This window comes from Chamaea fasciata, unplaced genomic scaffold, assembly GCF_029207755.1.
Source record: "Chamaea fasciata isolate MVZ Bird 193981 ecotype frontalis unplaced genomic scaffold, bChaFas1.0.hap1 SCAF_7, whole genome shotgun sequence".
Classification (NCBI taxonomy): Eukaryota; Metazoa; Chordata; class Aves; order Passeriformes; family Sylviidae; genus Chamaea; species Chamaea fasciata.
This window is the reverse complement of record NW_027094092.1, coordinates 23,325,980-23,353,874: the sequence shown is the minus strand read 5'-3', so window position 1 is coordinate 23,353,874 and position 27,895 is coordinate 23,325,980. Positions and strand designations below refer to the sequence as shown.

General features: G+C 38.7%; 1 protein-coding gene across 7 annotated transcripts in view; it reads right to left on the bottom strand.

The window, feature by feature from the left end:
- CELF1 (CUGBP Elav-like family member 1) overlaps positions 1-27,895 on the bottom strand; it is a 62,302-nt gene that overhangs the window by 11,744 nt on the left and 22,663 nt on the right. For 4 of the 7 annotated variants that reach the window (XM_066187923.1, XM_066187928.1, XM_066187922.1 and 1 more), the window contains exons 3-11: positions 16,549-16,736; positions 15,729-15,811; positions 15,278-15,326; positions 12,040-12,174; positions 11,764-11,843; positions 11,218-11,379; positions 9,797-9,878; positions 6,655-6,783; positions 169-282 (exon numbers count right to left, since the gene is read on the bottom strand). In XM_066187923.1, coding sequence (XP_066044020.1) covers positions 169-282; positions 6,655-6,783; positions 9,797-9,878; positions 11,218-11,379; positions 11,764-11,843; positions 12,040-12,174; positions 15,278-15,326; positions 15,729-15,811; positions 16,549-16,726 — 1,012 coding nt within the window. In that variant the 5' untranslated portion in view covers positions 16,727-16,736. The remainder of the gene's footprint in view (positions 1-168; positions 283-6,654; positions 6,784-9,796; positions 9,879-11,217; positions 11,380-11,763; positions 11,844-12,039; positions 12,175-15,277; positions 15,327-15,728; positions 15,812-16,548; positions 16,737-27,895) is intronic. The other 3 variants (XM_066187924.1, XM_066187926.1, XM_066187927.1) reach the window with 3 other exon arrangements.

Below are 27,895 nucleotides of genomic sequence, written 5' to 3'. Positions count from 1 at the left end.
AGGAAATAAAAGATGACTGAGTGCTTCCACTGAGCTAGACCAATAACCTTTCAAATGCTCTGCATGATTACAAAAAGCAGGGAGCAGAAAACATCACCCCAGAGACCTATCACAGGCTGAGGAATGATAATCAGCTATTCCCCCAAGCCACCACTACACATAACTTACCTGCTAAAGAGCTAACGTTGAGGCCTGCTGTAGCACCTGCCAGTGTCTGCAATGCTCCAAGAGAAGCCATCGGATTAACAGAGGAGCTGCTACTGGAACTAGGTGAGGAACCTGCTATTAAAATAAAACAATTAAACTTCAACTAATATTTTTTAGTCCTGATAATTCAACTTCTTCATTAAGTTAATCCAGTAGAAAAACCTAGTAAGGAACAGACTCAGGCAACACAGGATACTTTATGTATAAAAACCCCCTGCAAACCCAAACTCACACAACTTGATTGATCATACTGCTGATATATTCTAAGCCCTTCCTACATTGTTTTTAAATTTCTACTTCATCATAACATCTACTCTTTGTAGCAATAATAATGTCAGTAAGTGTAAGACATGTAAGATTGAGACATTATACAAATATTGGCTAAACTATGTATCTCAACATAAGGTAACCAGCAGTGATGCCCTGTTTCCTGCTGCCTAAAGTAAGAGTCACTTGCTATGTATAAACGTATGTCCTTGAAACATCACTCAAGGTGAAAAAGACCTGCAACATAGATACTAGGGACATTAAAGAAGGCTGAACATAAGGTTTTCCCACACTGCCAGAACAGGAACACCACATGCCCAGATTATTTTGATGCATTAAATATTTTTTTATTAAAAATCCTGCTGCTGCAGCTGAGGCTAGGACTGAGAAAAGTCTTGAAATGTACATCCAAAAATAAATAGTCTGTCCGCTATTCCAGCAACATCTTCAACTACACTGACTCAGTAAGAGATGTCTACCAATATAGTACCTAGGACAGTAACAGCTTACATGGCCCACCAGATTCTACACCAGGTAGAGTTAATTCTACAGAAGTCAACATCAAAATCATGAGAAAAGTTAAGTTTTCCAAGCTGGCATAGCAAAAGAAAAAGAAGTTCACTTTGAGGTAATCTATGAAGATTTATGGACATGATAAAATAAGAAATGCATAGTATTTTTATGATTATATAGCAGTGGTTTTTCCAACAGCTTTGTGCACTACTGCAGAAGAAAAGCTATGTCTATTGCTATGAACCAAGAAGTTTATATTTACTGCATAAGATGCACTAGAAAATATTTATGGTTGCTAAAAATTAAAAGATACTGAAAACTGTTGCTGTAAAGCCATCTTGTAGTCTGCTTACAAGAGGAATTTATCGGTTTGACCAAGGCGGTAAAAGAAGAACTGAATTTGAGGCATTTTCAGTTTTCCTCATGTTTTTGTGATTCTCAATTATGCTGCATACATCCATTAAAACTTTTAAATGAATTGTTAGCATTTTGCAATCAGTTCCACATGCACTACATATTTACCACTGCATGTTTGTGGCACAAAGTCTCTGCTGGGGTTGGATATTGGAACTATTTAAATGGAATACAGCCTAACAATCCCCTAAAAGTAGTTAGTTGTACCTAACCAAGGCTGCATGAGAACCAGAGAGCTCCACTTCATAACCTTTTTTGTAATAACAGATGGAATGACAAACCTCCTCTAGTACACGTAAAGACAAATTCTCCTAATAAATCAAAAATTGAAAGACAACGTCCCAAACTATTTTTAAGATGCTTACTCTGATGAAAAGGAGACACTTTCTGTCTTACTATCAATAGCATATTAAATATTGGGAAAACACAGAGAGCAAGTTACAGTATAACCCTCAGGCTGGCAGAAAAATTAGCACACCTGGCTAAAGAAAAGCCAGAGCTCAGAAATAACACAGTTACTTTGATTTTAGAATAACACTTGTTCCTGCAACATTTCATTGCTGATCTTTGTAATTCAAAAACCACTATATTTGACAGATGAGAACACCATTTAAAAACCCTTCCAAACCTACCCCATTAAAATAGCAGCAGCTAAGGAAAAAAAAGACTAGAGAGCAAAGTGAGAGAGAAAATGGGTACCTTCCCTACTTTAAAAGCCTGTGATTTTAAATAAATTAAGTTAAATGGCTATAAAATACTGATCACACAGTTATTTTAGTTTAGCTGCCTTTATCAGAAATTTCTTTAGGCAAAACAAGAAATGCTTAAGTACTGAAAATGCCAAGAAAACCAAAGACTTGTTTGTATTTTCTTTATCCTTATGTACATAGGAATTGAAGACAGCATCCCATTTCTGATGGCGACAAAAGGCAGATAAGTAACAGTAGAGCAGACATACAGGGCAATTACAAAGGAATGCTTCCTGTGTACAGCCTATATATCAACAGAGCCATCTGTGAATCTAGGATTTTTTTCAGCCAAAGGCAATGTCTTTGTAATAAAGTTACAATTTTCATTCATTACTTTCAGCACAAAGTGAAAACCAAACTGTTGGACTCTACTATGTTCTAAGGCACAACTTCTGCAATTTAATCATGCACTATGCTAAGAAAAATCTGTTTTTTATTTTTAAATTAGCAGGTGACAACTTCACCTGATATCCTGCAATTCTATTCTTGAAATATCTAATGGCTGTTTTTACCCTATTCATCTTCATCACAACACTAATGTATTTGTAGGCTGTAATCATATCCTTCTCCCATGGCAGTCTTCTATTTTTCAGACTATTCCTAATATAGAAGGAGTTCCACTGTTCTAAGTCATAATTTCTTTTCTTCTGTTTTTCCTGTGTTATATTTTAGATCAGAAAAAAACCCCAAAGCAATGGGGATGGAAAATTAATATTGTTTTATACATGTTCTTTACGCCATTCCTAATTCTTAACCTTGTTTCTGTGCAGTTTTTAGTGGGTTGCTGGGCTTTTTTCTTGCTACTAAGGTTATGTTTTCTTAGATCTATCTACTGAGTTATATTTAGTCAAGAAGGCTAACTCTAATAGAAGTAGCTGAAAATACTTAAGCAGGTTTTCAGAAAATTTGGATATGTAATTAAGAACAGCTTTGCAGAAAGATACTGAAAGACATATTATTAGAAAGACAATGAAACTTGGTCAAGGACATCAAGTAACAACTTGTGGAGGTAGGTAAAAGAACAGTAAGTCTGTCCTAATCCAGTCACGGAGCATCCAAGCAATGACCTGAAGAAAAGTTGAATTCAGATGATGAATCTGACTGAACTGTACCTGAATTAGTTCCAGTAAAACCAGAAATACTCTGCTATCTCTGAAAACAATTTTGCTGGAGACACATCAAGGCCAGGGAAATCATCTAAGCTTTGCTGGACCTTTGAGGTTGCCTTAAGAAGGAAGAGATATGGAAACAAACCTCAGTGTTTGCAACCATTCTATTTTGCTCTGAAGCATATAATTCTTATTGGTGCTCAAGTAAAAAAGATGACAGACAAGACACTCCTATCCTGAGATACTACTATAGTATTTTCTTGGATGTCCCTTTCACAAGCTAGCAGTCTGAGTTTATTTATGGCCACGGTCTCTGCAACAATGACAACATAGCAGCAGACTGTTCAGTTCCAAGAGCTGATCTTCAGTAAGGTTGAAGGTTTTACTTCACCCTATTCTACATCAAAATACACAATTGTACTTGGAACTATCTAAATAAAATTGTCTGAAATGGGTAGGAAGGCAGCACAACAATACATAACGCCTCTGAATTCCATCATTCTGACATGTAATCCATCCATAGTCCATGGACTGCACTGGGTAGACTTCCAAGTTCCCCAGACATAAATGATATCAGTGCAGATGAAAGAAAATCAAGCAGGGAACTAACTATGCAGAAGGACTGTCTGGATTTTTCCATCAATTATGCAATTTGAGGAGAGATGTCCAAATAAGCATCAGGTGAACATTTGGATGACAGATGGAGAGAAGTCAAGGAGTTAGTCATCTCATCTGCAGTTAGGTTTAAGAGGTTATCCCAGTAGATGTTGCCATATGTCCCTCAGACTAGGCAGGCACTTACTAACACATGGTACTGAACTGCTAGATACTGAGTTTCTTCAAGGTCTGGATGTAGTTCAGGAGGGAGAGATGTTTTCTGCGTGGAGCCCAACAGCCCTCTATGTGAATGCAGACAGAGTGAATGCACACATGAATATTAATCACAACAGAATTTCAAGTTTGCTTGAAGACTAAAGAGTTAAAAAGCTGTATAATTTCAGGAAGTCTCGCGGGACTCAATGTGCCTGTACACATTGAGGCTTCTCCTCACCCCAGTTTGAGTGTAGTTTATAAAGGTGAAGCATATTTATACCTCTAACAAAAAGCACTAGAACTGTTTCAGAATTTGATGTCAGTGACTACTTATGGACAACATGCCCTCCAAAACTTTTTATTTCTTTTGAGCAAAGCTAATCTTTACTCTTTAAAATTATACTTGAAATAAGGTTTAAAGAGCAATACAATAGTGCCTGCTGCATGTTACAAGCCTGTGAAGAGTTAACTGATAAATCTGTATAGGATATTAATACAAATGATCCATCACGATAACCGAATTGCTGACACACAACCATTCATTGATATTACTGATAATCAGAAGGTTATTTGAATTCAGCACTGAAAAGTACTGGAAAATGGGCTGTGTGCCACCCCCTAGCCCCTCCACAAGCATGATAAAAAATGGAACAGAGTCCTGAAATATGTCTCTCATCAAGGAAAAAGGAACCTGCATAGTTCTGTGGAACAGCCAAAATTCACAGAGTGGAAGCTAATTCCAAAGAATCACTCAATAGCAGCACAACTTCATTTGAAAGAGACCTCTGTGGATCATCCTGTCTAAAAGTCTGTTCAGAGCTGATCTAACCTCTGAATTTGAAACGGTCCTTTCCAATTGCATTCTCAGACTCTGAAATGATGGAGATTTCACAGCCCCACTGGCACCTTGCTCCTGAGCTTGATCACTCGTGCCAATAATTTTATTTTTCTATCTAATCAGAATTTTCTCCACTACAACTTGTGTCCATTGCCCTTGTCCTTTCACTGCACACTTTTGAGAAGGGGCTGTCTCTGCTTTTTCTAGCACATCTGACATTTGAACTTCACAACCTGCCAGCCCCTCTCCACCTCAACAAAGAAGAATAAGCTCGCTGCAGTCATCAGACAAGACAGTCAATAAGCAAATCTTAGTTCTAAATGCCAGTCACAACAAACTGGAACCTGACAAAGCATGAAGAAATAGAGGAGAAACTGTCAGATATATTCACCTTCATGCTTCCTTTATGATGAATAAGCATTAGTGGGATATAAATGCAGCTCTTCTGTAGTCTGAACTCTTCATAGTTTTTTGTTTGTTTTCTTTTGTGTGTGTTTTTTTTTTAAATTATAGAATAGGATACATAGCTGTGAGTCAAGACAAATTTTAAAATTTCAATCTTTTAAGGATTGCAGACCACAAAGTTTTAATGAAAAAAATGTCCTGCAACATAACACTCTTTGGACTAATTATTTCTTGGGAATTTCTTTAAGTAGAAAACTGCAAAGCACCCGTGGTTTAACCCCCAATCATGTGACAGAAGGTTTTCTAAACAGCTTTTCTTTGTAATCTCTTTATAATCTCCTAGCCTGGCTCCATGGTCCTCCTACACAATTCAAAATCTACCTGTGGAAATTTGAAACCCCCTCCCTCCAACCCTCTTTGGTCTCTCCCAATCACAAGTGAGCATGTCAACTCTGTAGGACAGATGCTGGAAAACTGACACCCTGAAAACACAGGGTCTCCCTTCTCATGCCAGGATTTAGTAATAACTCAAAAGCAGACAGAAATAACTGAGTAGAATACTGATCCTCATTTGTGATAAAAACTTAATATGTCTGCCATAAGCACAACTGAATTTATTTTTAGTTTTTTGCCTGTTGCATTTAATGATCATATTTAACAATAAGAAAGCAAAAGAACACTGCTTGGACATTCCAGTATCTCTGGTTAATGTACATAACCTAAAGTTAAAAAAACCCAACCCAAAACAAACAAGACACAAAAAAGCCACGCAAAAGGAAGGTACTAATTTTTATGTGCAACACATACATTAAATTCTAGACAACTACTTTCCAGTAAAAGCGCTAGGATCAGTTCATTCTACTTTTTGAGGAAGGTATAATATCCTTGTCTTCATTAATGGAATATGAACTGTACTGTTCTAGTGCACAGAATGCATTACCTCATGCTAAAGGCATTTTCTGTTTCCATATTGAGAGGAACAGGGTGTATTCACCACAGTGCCTGCCTAAAATCACAGATAAACCAAATATGCGATGAGATTGTAATAACATGACTGGAAGGAGGTCACCTACCTTTCTGCTTCATAATGACCTCAAAAATTCTTTTTACTCTATATTAATCTGACCATTTGGAGGAAGAGACACAGCAGGTAAAAAAGCCTTTGCTGGTGGCAAAAATATCTACCCTAAACAGAGGCCAGTGAACCTACTAGTAGAGTGTTTCTCCATTAAAGATCAACATGAAAGTGACAAAAAGAGATAGATAAAACAGGTGACATCTATGCTGAAAGGACTTCCAGGGCAATGGATGTCAGGCTACAGCATGGGAAGTCTCTTACCTGAGCTGGTGAGCACACTCAGGGGGCTGCTGGAGGAGGTGAGTGCAGCGGTGCCACTGGGTGTGTTCTGAGCTGCACTGGCTGCAGCTGCCAAGGCGGCCAGGTTCTGTAACTGCATCGCATTCAGTCCTGCAACACAGGGAAGAAGGCCGAGGTTCTCCTGTCAGAGCCACCATCATCCAAGCCTAACACATCCAGCAAGCTCATCACAAGGGACAAAGGGAAGGAGCTAAAAAGCAACAGGCTTAATACTAGTTACCAATCTTTTCTACATTGCAATTCTTTGCTGTAATTGAAAATCTTCTTCTTTGCCCAGACAGATGTGATTCAGGAAAAGGTGAGGTAGTCGTTATGCCAGATGGAAACTCCAAAGTACAGAAATTTTCAAGCAGTGTTCTCTCCAGTCAGCAAAAGTGCAGGAGTTAAGTCAGGGTCTGAGAGCTCATATGCAAGCTAGAGAACTTGCCTAGACACGAGACCAGTAACTTCTCCCGCTCTCATGTCCCTCCTCACTCTTTGTATGGGGACAGCAGTAACTACAAAATTCTTTCATGAAGGCCTCACACCACAGAGGCCACAAAATCATGGCTTCAACCCACCATCAGCTGAGCATCAGCATGTTTTGTTTGGTCCCCCTGGCAGCCAAGAAGCAACAATCAATGGTGAGACAATTGTTAAGTGGCAACTCGTGACCACAGGACCAGCCAATGTATGTTTACGCTGGCCAAACACACTGGCAAGGAAATCAGGAAATCCCAGGCATGTCGTGCACAGGGAGCAAGGAATACTGCAGGGGGAAGGGACCCCTGTGTTTATGAATTTTACTGGTCAATTTATTCATCTGACTCACCTTCATTCTGAACCACCATTTTTGAATGAAACCACTTGGTCAGTATTGACTATATTTTGCCCTTTTTTTTCCTGCCAGAGAATCCATTAAAATGGATTGCCTCCTGAAGTCTATATTTTAAGTATCCTTTGGTAGACTAGCTCCATTCTTCCAATTCTGCCTCCCTTCATTTTTCCCTTACTTTCCATTTTTTGTCTCCTACCTTTGATTATTTTATTCCTCCTCTCTTCATCTGACTTTAGACAATTCCTAACACTTATTCCCAACATAATTAAAAACAAAACTAAATTAATCACCCTCCATTTAATAACATCACAACATCCTAAGCAAAGGTGGTATTTCATCTTTTGGATACTTAAAAAGACCTTAGGAGCAAAGGACACATCTCAAATAATTAAAATCTCGGTTTTGTAATTTAAGCACGTAAACAGACAACATAAGATTGTGACAATGCAATATAAACTAATTATTTTCTAAAGTACTTCTAATACCTTTAGTACAGTTTGTTTGGTTTTTTAAACTCTTTCAATTGTTTTCTCTTTGTGGCAGGACCTGTCTCCTTTAGCAAATTCAATTCCCAAAACAAGGGGATTCTACCTTTATTTAGATTCTCAAGATTCCATTGTAACATAAAAGCATGAAGTTGAAATCAAAAAGTTTTCTATTTTGCTTTTATTGTGCTACAGAGGGTTAAAGGTGCAAGTGTTGGAGCTAATGAAGATCAGGGCAGCTTGTTCCTTACTGAAGCAGCTTGTCATGTGCACACTGCACCTGTCCTCTTGTCATCACACTGTTTTCCCATCTGCTTTCAAACAGCGCTGATATTAAATTTTGTCTGCAAAGTCTGATATAGTTTGGGATCTAATTACCTACTTAATTTTTCTTTCTATGAATTGCAAGAAAGGAGATCAGCTGAGATGTCATCAAGACCTTAAAACTACAACTTTTTTGGTAAAGAATGACAGATTTAGAATAACCATGCAACATAATATTTCTGTGTCTGGTTTCTAAATTTTTAAGGTTTTGTTGGTTAGTTGGTTGGTTTCTTGTTTTGTTTATTTTGTTGATTTTTTTTTTAAATAGTGAAGACAGAATTACCCTGGAAACTTCTCAATCTCAGCTAGTTACCCCCTTCCCTCTGCCCCAGTCCTTACTGCTGTACTTTCTTCTTTATTACATCTTGTTTTTAAGCAGATGCAAAAGGGGGGGAAAAGGCGGGATCGTGTGCATAACAAAATCCATTACAGATCACCCCCACACAGGATATTAATGAATAGGTTTTTTTAAAAAGTTTTTTTTTCGCAGGAGTCTTAGATCTAAGAGCTCTGAAGAGGTCCAACATGAAAGAAGTCAACATAGGACGCTGAATTTAGAATCAATGTCCAGTATAAATCAAAATTCTTACAAATGAAATTACAACACTTTGTAAATGCTTGTAATTGTTACTGATGGGTGCACCAACCAACACAAGTCAGACTTACAAAGACACTTTTGGACGAACTTCTGCACAGAAAGGGCGCGTGGTACTGGCAACTACCATATAACTCCAGGACCCAATTTGAAAAGTTAAAAGTCTTCAGTATTAAAACAAAAATATAGATTTTTTCTGCCAGCAGAAGATTTTAGAGAATGTGGTGAATGGAGTTGCTAACTTGTGTTTTATTATTCCCAGCTGCATGAAGGCAAAAGGGACAACCAATATACAGACCCGGGACTGCTACACTCACTGAATATTCTGACTAGCAGTCCACAGCAAGGAATTTTGCTCATATTTATGAAGGTGATTTTCTCTAACAGTAATGGCTTAATTAACTGTAATTCAAATGAATGAATAAAAGAATCTGAATGAAGCACTAGCTCACATTCCTAACAACAGTGTATTTCCAATTTAAATGCTTTGTTCTTACATGCATTGAAAATGGGAAAACTAAGAATCCAGAATCACTAAAAACATCTGCATTAGTGAGTGGCTATTTCAAAACAAAGTTCTTCACATATGCACCTGTTTGGATGAAAACAAATACAGAGAGCATTCTTTTTGCTACCCATAAGGGAAGATAATTTTAAATGCCAGAGGCTGGGGAGACACCACCACTTACCTTGGGGACAATAGTTAACTAAAATTAAGAAGGAACATCCACACTTGTAGCAGAGAATTCCTGTCATTTCAAAGGAGTAGGCAAACTCAGGACTACTTATTCAAATGAGATTAAAATGCATTTTGGCTACTTTGTCTACCCTTGTTCTCTTTTGATTGGCACTGAATTTGTCTTCTGGTGGAAGAAAACTCACCTCCCATTGGGTGGAGGCTGCTCAGTGTGTTCAGGTTCCCAGATGAAGCAGCTGCTGTCTGCTGAAGGAGCTGCAAATAAAGCTAGACATTACACCAAAAAACAAAACAAGAGTGAGAGTGAGGGCTGGCTCTGCTTCTGGGAGAAACTGCATCACACCACAGCCAGAGCGCCGTCACAAATGAATTCCTGCAGCCCGTGCACCACATCATAGCGAAGCGTAAAGAGAATTCCCTGAACAACACAGCCGGAGCACCACCACAGTGAAGCTCCACATAGCCCAAGCAGCACATTGCAGCCAAAGCAACAGCACACTGCTTTCCACACTCAATATCAGCAATGCTGAGAGAAAATTATAGCCAGTACACCAAGACAAAAACAGCAGAATCAGTAGTGAGAGAGTTCCTACTCAAAGCACCTAAGGCAGGACTGCCACCCCTAAGGATATGCTACCTCAAAACAGACTTTACCCCTGACACTGCCAGCATGGGACAAATGGCAATGCCATGCCAAAACCAAAGAGCCACCAGGAGAGGGAACCTCCTCTACTTTCCTTATGCACAGTAGACATAAGAAACATTTCAAGCTTCAGCTCAGAAGGTTTTTAGAGTCTTTCAATTCCTTTTTCCATTAACTAGCTGTTATAAAAAAAATTTCCATCTACCAAAACTAAAAAAGTAGTAAGAGAATTGCCCCATTTCAACTATACACCATTCGAAGAAGGAGATAAAATTTTTCTTTTCTGTTCCTCAGACTTTATAATGAAAGAATAGAGTTGTCAGAACTACTATGGCAACCCTCATAAGTCACAGCATATCAGTCTTTTAAAAGTTCATCCTTTAGGGACCTAGCAAAATCAACTGTAATGAAACTGCAGTCTACCCTCTGTTACATCATTTTTGCTAAAGAGAGTAGCTTCTCTCTATTTTCTGTAGGGTTTGCTTTTATTTGGTGGGTTGTTGTTTGGGTTTATTTACTCTGCTTCCAATCTGATCATCTTTTCTATTTGGACAGTACCAAGTACTGTTCCAAATTTCACTGGAAGAGGATAACAGAAATAAAGGAAAATTATAAACGAATACGAGAACTATGTCATCAGATAGACATGAAAAGGGCATTTACATGGTAAATGTTGAGGTGGTACTATATATATAGAAAAAGCACACTCTACAGAATGCAGGAGAAAAACCCAAGGTTTCAGAAATTAGGGCTACTGTGACTGGGGTTGAAATCCTGCCATAAAAGCATCCCAGCAAGATGAGAGCACATAATACAATTTCAGCCTTCTCATCCACAAAATGGGGATTAAGAACCCAGCTCCTTCTACAAGGAGCCTTCTAAAAACGAATATATTAAACACTGCAAGACAGTCAGACACTCCAATTCCTGAAGAGATAAAAAGAACCCAAATTAGAAACTCACTGCTAAGTACTGGGGTCCAAGTGTGTTGAGACCAGCCAGGTTTCCCCATATTGAGGCAGCACTGATCTGTTGCATTTGTTGCTGAAGTTGCTGAGCAATTCGTTTCTGCTCTTTGTCCTTCTGCGTGTCTGCAAATTTTACAACAATGGGAGAAGAGCAACCCTGCAAACAGCAATTCAAACAATTACATACTTGCTATCCCCAGCAGTCACAAAAATACTGAATTAAGACCCAGTCACTGGAAGCATTCCCCTCCTTCTCTATGCATACATACAGACATACATATATTCAAACAGCACATTTCATCAAAGGCTCAAAACCTTGTTTGGTTTTAATTCTAATTTGTATTTTGGTATTTTCTTTGCAGATGAAGTTTCTATCTCAAACTCCAAAAACAGAGCAAAACAAACACAAAGGTCCAGGAGAAGTTTTTGTGAAGAAACACACAACTGCACTTGTCCTTCTCTCTGCTCTCTAGTCCCTGAAACTCCATAGTGACTGCCTGACAAATTACATCTGCCCCTGACACCCACTAACTTGTTTTACCTCCATGGTTTGTGCTTGGTGCATTGCTTTGATTGCTGTTTGTGCCATGGCTCTTGTTGTAAAAGTCACAAATGCACAACCTGGGGAAAGAACAAAAAGGAATCAAGTTGTTCACTACCTCCACAATTATTGGGATGAATATAGGAATGTAAATGCTTACTGGGCAGGGAGGGGGTGTAGGTGGGGATCACAGAAACAGCTCACATGCCAAGTTGAGCTGCAAAAGGCAGCATCCAGCATCCTCAAACTGCCAAGAAAGCTTCTTGCTTTGCTTACCTCGGCTCAGGCCATCCGGACCCCGTAATATCCTGCATTCTTCAATCTGCCCAAATGGGGAGAACATCACTCGAATATCATTTTCATTGCACTTCTTGGAGATCATTCCAATAAACAACTTCCTATCTTCTACTGCTAAGGAATCGAAAGATAAAGAGTATTACCAGCAAATATGTGCTTACTAGATCTTAGGTCTTCTCCATTAACTGCAGTTATTTCCCTTGTATTGAGGATATAGGCTTATCAAAACCAGATTCCCAGTAATGAACTGTGTCTTCAGTTTAAGAGGATACATATGAAGTACTTCAATGAACCTGACAGATGTCAGTTTTATGATTTTATGTTTATAATTTGCTGACTATTTTTAGCTTGTGAAGTCTCTGAATAACAGGAATGTAAAGAAAAAGGAAAGAAGTATGTCAGATTCAGCACTTCCCTGTACCTCTTCAGTTCTAGATGAGAGAAGGCTTGAATGTGGTTTATTGGACTATTTTCATTGTCTTTTGTCTGCTTATTCTATCTTTAGACTACCAACATATACCTAACTGCATATCAACAAGCAAGTGAACTGCAGAAAGCTTTTCAGCCTCATGCTGATCACCTAAGTCCAGATATGCCCATTTCCTCATACTGCTCTCTCAACAGTGGAAGCAACAGCAGTTGCTAAAACAGAACACTTTTACTTCTGTTAGTGATACACCCATTCTGATCTGCACCTAAAGTACAAAAATGACACCTCAAATCAAACAATGAACTGTGCAGTACCATTTCTTGGCTCTACATACTGATGCTATTGGATTTTTTAGAGTTGAAGAATACCTTTCAGTGTGCACACTGTTTTAAAATAAATGGTTCAGAAAGACATTTCTCTTAACTTTTCAGTTAGTTGTTACTAATGTCAGCTAAAGGTCACTTGAGTTAGTGGGGTAATTTTGAATTCAGAGCAGAATTTTATACTCTCAATTTACTTATTTAAGGATGTCATTCACCTCTGAAACACTTTCTTTTAAAGGATGAAGTGAATTATTCAGAATATCACTTGAAAATATAAACCAGTTAGATATACAACATTCATCACAATATAAATTATACAGTATGATGAAGGCTCTACCACATTTTGAAGTTTCAATAAAATCTTCTCCTATTCAGTACTTTAGTGAGAGGAAATCAGCTTACATGTTGAGTCTTCTAAGACTTCAAACTATTCCAGCAGACATGATTTTAACTAACGTTGTATCCAATTAATTTTTTAGTCTTAGAGCAGAAAGCTGCTCTCAAATCCTTTCAGCAGTCCATTTTAGATCAAGAAATCCAGAATCACTTGTCTAGGTGGCAAGTTCAAATACTTTCACAACTAATGCTTTCTTATTTATTGCTGTCACCTTTACTTTTTATTAACACTCAGAGTTAATTAATAGCCTCAGAATTACCATCCTAAAATTCCACTGAATACTTTTTTCACTTTCCATTATTTTCCCAGGATATTTACATGTGTGTTTGTATGTAATGCAAGGTCAGTTTTAGTTTAGAGAACCTATTCTGTTCTCCTTCCAAAAATACTTCAAAAGAATGACTCCTTTCTAGATATATTTACACAGGAACATGTCCTGTATACCCATGGAGGAATCTCCAGATGGAGTAACTCCTACTGTATGTTACTCATACATTCCATCTTCTGTTTTCAATTATATTAAGAGGTAAGCTTTCTCAAACCAGGACTATCTTCTCCATGATGCAACACAAACTACTGCAAATGAAGAAAATAAAATTTGGCCAAGCCTAGAAAGGCTAAAACTACAGGATGCGACATGCTTTCTTTGCTTAGGTTGCAGCAATACAGATACATACATATTTGAACATGCACGTATGTATGTACATAAATTCACAAGGAAATGCATGGATAAATGATCATTTACCCAGTGGTAGATGCTAAATTCTTATTCCAATTGAAATGGTGAAAGTGCAGAAATAGTCACTTTTTCTTCTCTACTGAACTGCTGTTAATTCTCAACCTCTCTTGTATGATACAAGAAGTATTTTTGACTCCCACCCTAGCTGCAACAGGCCTTGCTTCACATTGAAGCAACACTTGAAAAAGCATTTATAGATTTCATAAAATCATAAGAATAGCTTGGATTGGGAAGGACTTAAAGATCACCTAGTTCCTTTGACTAGACCAGCCTGCTTAAAGCCCCATCCAGACAGGTCTTGAACATGTCCAAGGATGGGGCAGTTCCTCTGGTTAATGTGTTCCAGTGTCTCACCATCCTCACAGTAAGGAATTTCTCCATAAAATCCAATCTAAATCTTTTTCAGTTTAATACTGTTATCCCTTGGGCTATCACGATGCTCCTAGATAAGCAATCCCTCCACATCCTTTTGTAGGCCCCCTTCAGGTCCTGGAAGGCTGCTAGAAGGTCTCCCTGGAGCCTTCTCTTCTCAAGGTGGAACACCCCAACCCTCTCAGCCTGTCCTCGTAGGGGAGGTGTCCATCCCTCTGATTATCTTGGTGGCCCTTCCCTGAACATGCTTGAGCAGGTCCATGTCTTATGCTGGGGGCCCCAAAACTGGATGCAGCACAACAGATGGGGGTCTCATGACAGCAGAGAGAGAGAATCACCCCCCAAACCTGTTATTCCCTCCTTTAGACGCAGCCCAGGGTATGACTGGCTTCCAGGGCCGCAAGTGCACATTGCTTGTTCATATTAATTTTTCAGCCACCAAGTCCTTCTCAGGGCTCTCAATCCATTCATCACTCAGCCTGTATCCATGTCTGAAGGGCCATGGACATGCTGAACTCCATGAGGTCACCACAGGCCCACCTCTCCAGCCCGTTAAGGCTCCTCTGGATGCCTTCCTTTCCCTCTATGGTATCAACCACCGCACTCAGCTTGACATCATCCATAAGCTTGCTGAGGATGCAAGCTCAATCCCACTGTCCCCAACAAAGATTTAAACTACCTGAGTACAAAGAAGAACTCACTGGATGCTTCCCTGACTGACAACATGGTTCTACCACAAGCAGCAGCAGGGAGGTACTCTGAGTCATGGAATTTGAGAGACATCACTGACACTACCTATTATTGAAAACACCTTTCTGCTTACATTTTTTTTTTCTTTTAAAAAAGCAGGCCTCCAATTCAAGATTTCGTTAAAACCTGTTAAGCAAAAAGGAAATCCTCAAGCTTCCTGACTAGCACAAATGATGACATCAAACTGGGACTTTAGTAAGGCTTACCATTACTCTTTTCACTGTCAGCTGGTTTCATCTGGATAGGATGGTGCATCTAAAATGTAAAAAGATTATTTAATCCCAGACACATTCATTTCATCCTATATGAAATACACCCCATAAGAACTGTGAAAGAAATTATAGCCTAAACTGCCTCTAGAGGTATGTGTATGTAACACTACAAAAATTCCAAGAAGAAAGGCTTTCCTAATTATATGCCATCACTCCTTCTCAGAGTATTTTAAAAGCCATGTCCACCCACTTCCCTGCCATAACATTCTTTTAAATACTCCAAAATTCCCGTAAGATCTCTTATTATATAGATCACATAACACTGATCTTTTGAATAGTTTTTTACAACATTATATTAGGGCAACATAATGTGTTTGTGCTTCAGTGGTGCTGGAGCTCAGAGAAACAAGACAGAGCTGTGAAGAAAGCAGGGCTCTGCTCTTACCCCTGGGAGGATCTTCATGTTGTGAAGAGCATTCTGTGCTTCTAGTGCAGCTTTACGGGTATAAAATGTAACAAAACAGCACCCTGCAATTGAAACAAAATATTAGCCAGGAAAGAACACTGCAATGCAAAATGTATGATAAGTAGAAGAGGTTAGACACTGAAACAGGTAGGTGCTACTGCTTGTGACAGTTTAAAAAAAGATTTCCAAGTGCAATAAAATAGAATATGTTCAGAACTGACCCAATATCTCTACACCATTAAAACAAACACTTAGATACATCTGTTGGCTACTTCATTTCCAAACTCAGTTATTTCCTAGTACCAAAACCCTATACAGCTTCACAGGAAATACTGCATGTAACTGAACTGCAAATCCAGGCACAAAATCTAGTAAGGATTTAATGTTTACAAGTATTTGATAAACACAAATTACTAAAATCTCAATTTCATATTTATCTGAAACTGTGTCCCATCCAGAAACATTTTGATCATATCACAGCATCACAGTGATGCTCTGGAGTAGCACAGTATTATTGGATGTTCTGCTTTGCAATTACAATCCATACTCCTCAAGCACCTCCATCACTGCTGAACTCTAAAAGAAATTATGATTTTTCTGAGCTCAGTTAATGACTGGATCACAGTGCAAGTATAATTAGACTAACATACTTAAAGACTTTATAAAGTCTGGGCTTGCATGCACACCTGGTCACACAGAGCTCCTACGGGGTTGTTTGAATAAGCACATAGCTAAGACTGCAGCTATGTGAAAGTGGCTGAAACCCCAAGTATCACAAGGGAAGTTCAGAAGTTCTCACCTTTGCTTTGAGGAGGGTTTTGGCTCCTGTCCCGCAAGACATTGATTTCATAGACAGCACCATACTGTTCAAAAAGTTCTCTTAAATCCTTCTCACACCAGCTCCGTGGGACTTGACCCACAAACATTTTGATGGCATCTAGATCAGGTTGGTCTGGGTGATCCAGTGTGCCATTCATTTTCTTTGTGCTACAAAAAACAAGAAGGAATTTGTGGTTTATATCTTTCTACAGATTCTAGACATCAGCATGCTTACAGCAAAATTAAAGAAATTTTCTACACATATATAAATGTGCATGATGAAAATATACATATAAATAGAAACTCTTGCACATTCCCATTACGCATACCAGAGTACATTCACATTCACTGGCAAGCTGTATACTTGGAAAACCAAACACACCCTACACAGCTGTTTAAAACTCAGTTCCCATAATGTAGTCAACATCTGGGATTCAAGATATAAATCTGCTGAGATAACCAAAAAATATCACTAGTGCAACCATGTAAAATTTTATGGAAGAAGAAACCAGAACTGTAAAGAACCTAAGCTCAGTCTACCTACCAACTACCGAAGTTATCAGTAATCACTGAAAATGAAAGAGTGTTATTACAGTCCTTTAATGAGACTAACTGTAACTGTTTCCCAAGGTGAAGAGCCATCTTAAAACAGAGAAACAGAATCAAGGGATCCAATGGTAACTTTCTTTAAAGATTCATAAGGCAATAATTCTTTGTGAAACTAGGGAGCTTTCAACAATAATTGGCAAAAAAACAGGCTTAGATTGTACATGAAAAGGCTGGGATTGGACAATCCAGTTAGTCACAGACTGAATCAGGTTCAATAATGCCATAATTCTAACACACACACAAAAAAGTCACTCCTTAGAATACAACACCGAAGTTTTGTGTACAGGAATCCTCAACAGGTTTCAAGACATTCTGTTTAGCCATAAGAGCAGTTTACACCCTATTAATAAAAGTTGTGCTATGCCCCACCCAGCCAGTTGACAAGTCCTACACTGCCCACTGTACTGACTCCTCATTATTTGTTAGGTGCAGAGTGATGTCTATTATCAGTACGCCCAGCCTGGTACACCAGAGCATCTCTCCCTGCAGAAGTCTGACTGTAACGACATCCTATTGTAGCTACAGTGATTAGTTGGTTAAAATAGCTGACCAATTCCTGCATAATCTAGAAAGGACATAGGGGGTGGAACAGCAACTATACAATGATTCCCCCCACCCCCAAACTCTTTGTCGAAGAACACAGGTGGTCTTCTTCCAGAGTAGCCAGTTCTCTTCATCTCTGCTTTGTTCTTTTGAAGATAGTTTGAATGGTTTATTAACTGCACATTATAGTAAACGGTTCCTCTCATTGTTTATCTGAAATTGTATTCCCCCCTGAAAAGAATTTAAAAACATAAAATCCAAGCCTGGTACTGTTTAGTACTTTTTCCCATCAATACACTGCTCTTTAGAGCCTAAGGAAAAACTGATGTTAGGGAAAACTCATAATTTTATAGCTGTATGAACAGACCTCAAAAACAACAAAGCTTCTTCCTAGAAGGGTAGGGAATCATCATAAATCCTTTCACTGCTCCCCACCTTTCCACTCAGAAAGGGTCAGTACCTCTCCAAATAGCCAAGGGAAACAACATCTTTTACAAAGATGTAAACTAGCTCTTTTCGTTTCAGTTAAGAACAACTGGAAATTGTTTACCCTCTCCAACAATAATTTTCAGCCCTGCCTTCCATGGGTAGCTTCAAGAGCACAACATAGCTCCTGTTAACTGGGCAACCCTTAATACGACCTCAACCATATTCAAGGAATATTTTATTCCTGATTAAAAGGTTCAATCTGGAGTCATTAATAGGGAAGAACAGAAACAGTTCTTCCCACAAGTAATTTCAAGAATCCATTTTATAATATCAGCACCTGTAGCATACTATAAACAATATCATCAAACAACTTTACTCCTCCTTAGTCCTTATCACCACAATTATCAGACCATTTTTCCCCCTATCTACAAGCCAACACCAATCTTCCATGACCACTAGGATTTCTTCAAGAAAACAAACTGCAGGCTCTCCTATCTCTCCTTCCTGTCCCTCTCTGCCCCAACAGACAGCAGGGGCTTGAGACAGCAATTCCAACTATCATTTTAGCTATAGCTTAGACATGAAGAGAAAATACTTACACAGGGCTTGCATTCAAGGAGCAATGGTCCACCATCATCTCTGGGAGGAAATCCAACTTGAATGCAGCCATCACCTCAGTCTACGACAAACTACTAACACTAAATCAATGTACTGCCTAACCCCCAAACAACGCCACTTCCAAAAGTCCTGCAGGTCTTAACACTCAGCCACACAAAAAACACTCGAACCACAGAAACAGAAGCTCAGGGAGACCAGCAATAGACACCACAGAAACAGGCTGGACTGGGAAAGGGACATGGAATCCCAGATTAAAAAGGGGATGTGACCATGTGAAGGGAGGCTCAGCTTAATACACAATGAAAATGCTGATGCACTAGGCTTGTTTTGTGCAATTTTCCCTGGCGAAGCAGTACTGAGTGCACTGTCAGATAAACAGAATGTCAGATCCATGAAGATAGCAATGGGTAACAGAGCAGAAAGAATACAAACTCCAGTCTTTCCACCCCCAACTAACTCCTTGTCTCCCAAAATGGCAGACCAAGGCCCTGAAGTTCAGACAAGCACTTTCCAAATCAGCAATACTAAGGTGTGAAGTCAAGCGGTTCCTTCACCATAAACACTTTTAATAGTTGATTTCACGCTCTTCACCTTGTGCCCTACTACTGACACTCTCAACTTCTATGGCAAAAAAGGCCAACTACAATTTTTCTCAAAACCTGAAAAAAAAAATGAAAGCTAGGAAGATCTGATTATTCAAAAATTCTTTAACAAGCAGAGAACATCAAAAGCGATTCCTTTTATAGAAGCAAAACATACATTGTTCGGGAAACAATACTTTGTCTAAAAATTCAGATATACAGAGTCCGTAAACGACCAAGAAAGGGAAAAAAGCCAGTGATTCATTGAAAACCATTTTATAATCTTTGAGAACACTGATCAGAACACCTCAGCTGCTTCATCATTAAAACAGACATAGCATGTTGATCAAGGAACTGTGAGATGCATTTATACATGCAGGAGAGGCTTCTTGTTAAATCTCCAATACCCAAACTAAAGGGGAGATAATCTGGATAAAACTGGATACACTGTGAAATGCAGAAATATTTGATTGTGGGGAGTGAGTGCTGCAGAAGCAGCTGGGTGTGTTGGAGCACTCCAAGAGGAATGGTTAATTGGAGTCTAATATGAGACCAGAAACCCTTATATATGGTCAAAATAACCACAAAAGAACCTCCCAGAGCAACAAGGACTGCATTCTGGAGCAGCTGCGATCACATCTTTCTCCTCTGTCAATGACTGCAATATGTGCTTGCAGTAATTCTGACTGGCCAGTATACACAGCTTTATTTAGGCTTGCACAGTTACAGTATGTCAGTTGTTTTTTTCATAAATAATGTTTCCAACATCCGAAAAAAAAAATTAAAAAGAGAACATGTCTTTTGCCAGCAGTGAGGTTAATTAAAAGGAGCCAGGCCGTGTAATACAAAGAGATATGCATACACTGCAAAATAAGAGAGGACGTGAATTTCTCACACATCAGATATTCAACAGTAACTACTTCATGCACGCTCTTACCACGTGATAAATGCAAGGAAGCTTTCTCTTTAAAGGAAAAGGTGTAAGCTATCTGCTAACCACCATTGTTAAGAACATGCAAATAGGCATTAGGGAGCACAGGTCAATTTTTCAGCTTTCAGTAAATTAAATTGTTCTATCTACCTTTAGACATATTACAGGCTTCCCCCCTGAAAAATGCCACGTTGAGTAAAGTCCGTTATATTCATCATAATCAGATGTTAAATTGATCCTAGAGCCCATTTCATGTATTTGTCTAAAATGAGACTGCAGAGAAAAACTTTTCAGATTTATATGATTAGAACAACAGATTATAGGCTGTGATTCCTAGATGACATGAATCTATAGACACCAACACAGTAAATCCAGGAAGAACAGAACTCATTCCTTCTGGTCTTTCACTCATCTTTAGCTTTTTCCAGTCCCAGTAAAATGCCTCAGCTGCCATGCTCACTGTAGGTTCGACGAAAGACAATGCTGGCAACACATAGTCTAGAGAATGGGTTTTAAAAACGTTACTGAGATTGATTAGTTTACTGAAGAAAATCATTACACCATTACAGTTTGATCCTATGCCCACCCTTTCCCCCATCCCTCTGCTCCTCAAAATCAAAGTCCTATCTTCTTGTTCCATTAAGGCAAAACTGCAACGTTATAGGCACAATTAGTCGGAAAGGAAGAATCAATACTAGAATGGTGAATAAATACCTGAAGATATGTTAGCCAAGACTCAGTGCCTCTGGGTGCCATACTTCTGAAGTAATGATGGCAACTTCAGGGACAAAACAGTGTACAAATGGGTTTGGTTTAGTGTTATTTAGCTGAAAGCTTCAAGCTAGTGAAATTAGAAGACTTACAGACTTCACTTGTGAAAATATCAGAAAGAGCGGAAAAAGATGGTATTTCACTACTGCACAGAAATAAGAACTAAATGAGGAAAAAGTGTGTCTTCAAAATGAGAAAAAAACAAAAGTCATCCTAACCATTTCTCACAAAGAAAGAAAAATAAGGGAGCTAAACCCACTTATTTTTTGCTCAGATGTCAAATTCCTGCTGGCTTCCAGATCCATTCTTTGACTGTTTCTATTCAAAGGATAACAGAAACAATGTCTGAAATTCCAAGCCCCACGGACTGTAGCTACACATTTAAATGTGGTGCTCATCTGACAGTATGAACATTAAAAAACTTCTACATACGACACATTAGATCTCAATTTTTATACTTCTGAAGCCCTAGAAGACGCTGCAGATTGTGTCATTATATCTGCTCCTCAGAGACTGCAGAGTACAAATGCTGAAAGTTTTTTGCTTTTAAGTTCACAGAATTACATCAGATCCCAGGGCAAAAAACATCCCGGAAATTCACCACAAAACCAAAAATCCTGTATAATATTTTCTTTCCTAAGAAAGCCTAGTTCTAATGAGCAATTAACTCTGAAAACTGAAGATAATACCGTCTTTTTATTTTATACATTCTGTACTCAGACAGCATATACAAATCTGAAGCTGAAGTACTACTGGCATGGTGAGAGCAAGCTATGGGAAAGGATGTAGGCTATGAGGAAATCAGACACTGTGAAGCTCTGAAGGAGACAGGTCCTAGAATAAACTTCCCCTGGTATTATCTGTGCATATCCAGATTCTTACAGTGCTGCTGAATTGCAGTTTTGTTTTTAAACTGATAACCCCTAGGTTACATGCATCAAAATACAGTAGCTGCTTGTCAATATTTTGTTGTTTCATTGTTGATGTGTAAGCATGTGGTCAGAGTGTTTTCTGCCTGTGTTGAAATCCAAACTGTCCCCCCATGCCTCACTGGGTATTAAAAGCCCCTTACCTAGTTGCCAAAACTGCAGTTTCTTCCTCTGCCAACTTCTTCGACTGTTATGCACTGTGGGTACACAAATCTGACACACCGAGAATATTGAATTTACCATCAAAATACATCAAGTTTTTGGGCTGCTTACAACTCAGATTGAAGAACTGAAGAACATTTTATTTATATGAACTTTTGTAGAAGTTCCCAGGTGCAGAAAAGGGATAGGAGGGGAAGACAACTGCCTTTACCTTGGAAATACCAAAGTTTCGTGGTGCTCCCTCTTATGCATTTATCTGAGAGCAGACAAATGAGATCTATACGCAGATGCATTTTTACAAATTAGGTAAGTAAATTTAATTCTAAAAGTAGATCCTACTATAACCCTTTTCCCCCCTCCTCTTCCTCAAAATATTTCTGGGGAAAAATTTTTGAGGTTTATCAATACATTCTTGATCTACTTCTCTGGCTTGTGAGTGAAGTCCTGTAGCTTCTACTTCAATTAATTCTGTGAAAGCTCAAAAGGAATGAATTATGAATTTTTGTCTGACTGAAGAATCCACAGGGCTCCCAGCTCTCTGCCAGCCGATGAAACAGCAAGTCACCCAGCCTTCTTGGCTTACAGGACAATGCTTTCTCTGCCTAAGTACTCTTAGAAAGAGAAAAATGAAACAGCAGCTAAACATACCTTTTTTTGACAGTAAAGACAAATTGTGGCAGTAAATTATATAAAATTTATTTTGAAAAGTTAGGGAATTATTTTTTCCTGAAAAAGGAGATGAAACTTTGCACTGAAGTGAACACCCTTGTAATTCTAACTTATTCTAAACAGTGAGGCTTATAAAAAGATAGACAAGAAATCCATACAGGTACATTTTTCTCTCAAATTATTCACGGGTCTCCTCAAATACATATGCTGATCTGTTCTTCCTGCTTTGTAACGTTCACTTCACACAGAATCTCCTTCCCCACAACTCACAAAGCAGTTGGAGTTTCCTATGTTCACGGGAGTAAAAGAGGAGTCTAGTAAAGGCAAATTGAAACTGTTAAGAGGGAACACTTCTTACTAAATTCATAGACAAGTATTTAGTGGTGGTGTAATCCTGTCAAAGCTTGACAAGGCTTGAACACAATTGGATGTATGCAGGGATATTTTTTCCCACTTTTACTTACTGCACATTTATAAAAATCCCTACTATTTTTTTTAAACAGATAACCCATGGGTTATCTGCCTCAAAATACTGCATATAAGAATTACAGCTTCTAGTTAACATAAGAAAGGAACAACCAAGTAACCTCATCTTTAAACACAGCCTAATCAATAAAGATTTTTAGATCCATTTGTCTAATGCATATAGTTACTAGGCATCATCAGAAAGAAATCAAAAACCAGAATATGTCCAGTCTGGCAGTTCTCAATGTCCCTAGTCAAAACTTTTTACCTTTCTAAATCAATAAAGGCAGCACAAATTCTTCATATGAAAATAGATAAAGAAGACAATGTTTGAATTAACTGCACAAAAGCTACTGCTTCTCTGTAGCCACTGATATCACAACTATGATGTGGCAAAGCAGTATATAAAGTCCTATAACTCTGGAAGCCTGTTGGACAAAAACTAAGCTGGTCAGGAAAGACCTATTGCTTGAAAATGGTATTGCAGAGAGAAATCAAGGTATTGAAAGCTGTGGTAGAAGAGAAGGCTTTGTTCCTACCTTTGTACCAACTCAATGCAAAAATCCAAGCAACTTCCCTTAGCTATTCAACTTCCCGACTGACAAACCAGGAGGCAAGTGATGCTTTCCTGGAGGACTAAGAACTGATAGCACTGTTCGCTATACAATAAACCCACACACTAGAGAGGTGACCCTTAACACAAATATGTCAATACATACCAAAAGCAGAATTTAAAAAAAAAAAATCTTCCTATGGATATGTTCTACCTCCTTAGACTAAATCCCGTATATCTCATGATCCTTCATTGACTCTCAGTGACTTCAGTTTATTTCTGTGTAGACCACAGCCAACAGCCAGACCAGTTCACAGCTACTTGCACACTGATGGGAAAAGATCAAGAGCTGAATGTTCTGTTTTCACTTCCCCTTCACTTAATGCTAAATTATTAGGAACCTAATGCCTTGACACATTTTGTCTGACAAATTAATTCGAATATGAACAGTGGATTCAAGTGTTTTCAAGAAGGAATCGTATAATTACAGAATCATACATGTGCTTGGGTTGCAACGAACCTTAAAGCTCTGTTATTTCCAGCACCTCTTACCATGGACTGGAACACCTCTCACTACACCAGGCTGCTCAGAGCCTGATCCAACCTGGCCTTGAACATCTCCAAGGATGGAGCATCCACAAATTCTCTTGGCAACCTGTTTCAGTACCTCACCACTCTCATACTAAAGAATTTTTTCCTAACATCTGGTCTAAACCTACTCTCAGTTTGAAGCCATTCCTGCTCACTCTGTCACTACATGCCCTAGTAAACAGTCTCCCATCTTTCTTGCAGGCTCCCTTTGGGAACTGGTGATGCCAAACAGTTCTGCTTTGACTGCCATACATTTATTGGTCTGAACAGTCTGGGTGTGTCCCTCTTACTTCAAACAACAAGCAGTGAAGTGAATGCACAGGACTGCACAAATTGTCCAAGGGCACATGTGGCTATTACCTCAGGCAGGTTGTATCTCCAGCTTTTCAAATGACAACTGAGAAAGCAAAATCCTAATGATTGATACAACAGCATTCCCCCTCTGAGAAAGAAAGATGTATTTCACACACAGGTTAGTACCTTTTTGGAACTCCTTGGCAGGACAGTGTGAATGCAACAAACTTATGTGAGTGGAAGAAGAGATTAAATGAATACTTGGAAGAGACCCACCAGAGGCCACCAGACAAACCACAACAGGTGAGGTTCTGAGCTTAAAACAGAGAGGCTGAGAGACCACCGAGTCAGTTCTGCGGTGATAACAAACACTAGAGGTTATTAGCCTCTGTGAATGGCAATGATAGGCCTAGAACATGCCCAAGAGCAGGAATTTGCCTATGCATTTGTGTTAGGACAAAACAAACCACACTGTGTTAAAAAAAAAGAGAAGAGTTGTCCTGTTAAAGTTACTCAAGAACTGAATTAATACACCTATGATGTAAATGCTCATTAAAAATATCGGCACCATATTCAATTGCTTTAGTAAGTAAAACTAAACCCTCCCCAACAGCTCCCTCAACACCACAAACTATACAACAAAAAACCCCAAACCCCACACCTCTGGACTTCAGCAAATGTGACAGCACAGACAGAACCAGTATATATACTTTTCCTTCTTCTTAAAATGCCTTGCAATTGCTTCACTAAGCCACCACACAACTGATGAACAAATTCAATCTGTGATGTACTCAATATCTGGCTCACTCCCGAGGACAACCAAATGGCAGACAGTAGCTCTGCAATATGAGAACTTATCTACCAGGAAACAGGTTACAACATCTGCTCAAATCTGAGAAGTCAAACAAAAACCCACCCCAAACTGCAACTAGGTTCTGCTCTGCCAGTAACTGCTACTGACAGCACATCTAACAAGAACTTGGAAGCTGAATTACCAGTCTTAGGACCCTCTTATAACACAAGAATAAAGTCCACAAAGTTTAGGCAGTGGCCTACAAACTTGTTCAATTTTCCACTCATCTTCTGATACATTGCCTCTTCATCTGCTTGCCTGACAGGGAACCCAGGATTGTGTTGTGAATGTCCTGATGGGGCTGTGGGTATTAGAATTCTGCAATGTGAACAACCCACAGCTCTGCAAACAATGATCTGCTTCTCTAGGAAAGAACAGCTGCACAATGCTGCCCTGAGTTTTACTTTCTTCGTGTACAGCTGTCAGCTAACACAGCAGCATGAGGTTGCTAAACCAGTGCTTGACCCGCTGCAGCTGTGTCTGCTGCTTCAGTGACGATGCTACAAAGGCTTGCACAGCCATTACCAAAGAGAGAAAAATGGAATAGCCTGGCCATGAGACTACCTCCTGACAGGGACCTGAAACATCCATCTCTGACCATAAAATTTCTCATTACTCTGTTGTCAATGGCGAATATGAAAGCTGATAGCCTTCACAGCATTACCTCGAGGGATATCACAACTGTTCTTTCCAGAATCTGTAGTTATTTAATTATTTCTTTTACATAAAAAACCTCCAAAGACTTTCAAATATCTTAGCCTGCTGTGGTGCTATGTACAGAGTGACAGACAACTTCAGTTAGTATATGTGGATTTTTCCAAAGGCACACAGTATGTACTCACCCTATTTTCAAGAAGAGTACTTGTGCAGCACTAGGACAGTAGACTCCTACATTAGCCCATTGAAATAAGGGGAAAATATGCCTATATGTAAGTAAAATCCTCAAATTAAGACAGTTTCCTAAAAAATTCATCTTCTTTTTGGTGTTTAATTATCTCCTTCACATACCCGTTCCCCAATGATATATTACATGCTTACATTAATCTTCATTGAAATATAAGAAGAGGTACCGAGATTGTTTTCTTTTCCTCATATTGTAAGATGTTTTCTTTTGCTAGCTTTAATTTTGTAATTAAAGTTCTCAATTGTTGCCTCCGGAATAGTGATCTGAAATTTATGTTACATTTCTGTCTTTCCCTGATACATTTTGTTCATTTTGCAGATTTCTGTGTCTTTCTCAGACTACGGGAATGCAGAGGGAGACAAATCATAGTTGTGAATTTAAAACTAAGGCACAGGACACAGGAAAACTTACTGTAATGCAAAGAAGACAACAAAGTCTGATTGAGAAGACACTGTATTAAAGTTACTAGACACCAAGCATATAAGCAAACAAACTGCTTAAAGACCAAATAATGAATTTGAAGCAATTAATGCAGGACAACCCCTTAGAGCACCAGTACCTGTCAAAGAGATAACAAGCCTTAATGCAGGTTTCCTAGAAAAATTAATTTTGTCAAAACACAGACAAGGAGTAAACATCACATGCTTAACCCTCTTTGCCAGACACTTTACAATTAATAATTAATATTAGGAAAAAGCATTGATGTATCCCAGGGCAATAGCTTTTAACGCAGACGTGTACAGGTTTCTTCCCCTCGTTCTAGTTCACTAAAGACAACGGTAACAGAAACAAAAGTATTAAAGCTCTTCATCCTTACCTCTAGGCTCTGGGTTTTTTTTGTTTTTGTTTTTGTGTTTTGTAAATAGATATGAAATGTCTATTTCAGATACTGCTTAAGCTCCACAGTAAGGTATGTAAAAGAAAATTTCACTTTAAAATTGTATTTTTTTAACATGGAATATGGAAACATACCAGTAGTTTGATTTTGAGAAGCATTTTGAATTTTTATAATGACAATGCTAGAACATAAAAATGCTTTCACTTTGCAAGAGACAAAAATCTATGGAAACCTTAAGTACCTAAGAGATCGGAAAGACCTGTAGACACTTTGGCACTGCAGACAGAAAAAACTTCTTGAGAAAGTAGGAAAAGTGGCTTGGTCACAACAATAGCAAGAGGAAATTAAGGCAGCTGTATGACACTGGAGACAAAGCAGGAAATGAGTGTAAGAAGAGAGGACAGACATTTCTACCCTGTGGAAGGACAGGGGACAGGATGGAACATTGAAGGCAGCGGCAAGGTTTGAGTTTTCCCCTTGCACCCTTTCTTTTTGTTTATTGACTGAATTCAGACCCTGAGATACAGAAATACAGAGGGCAAATCACATTTGCACGACAATGCTCAAATCTTTACTGCAAGAGAGTA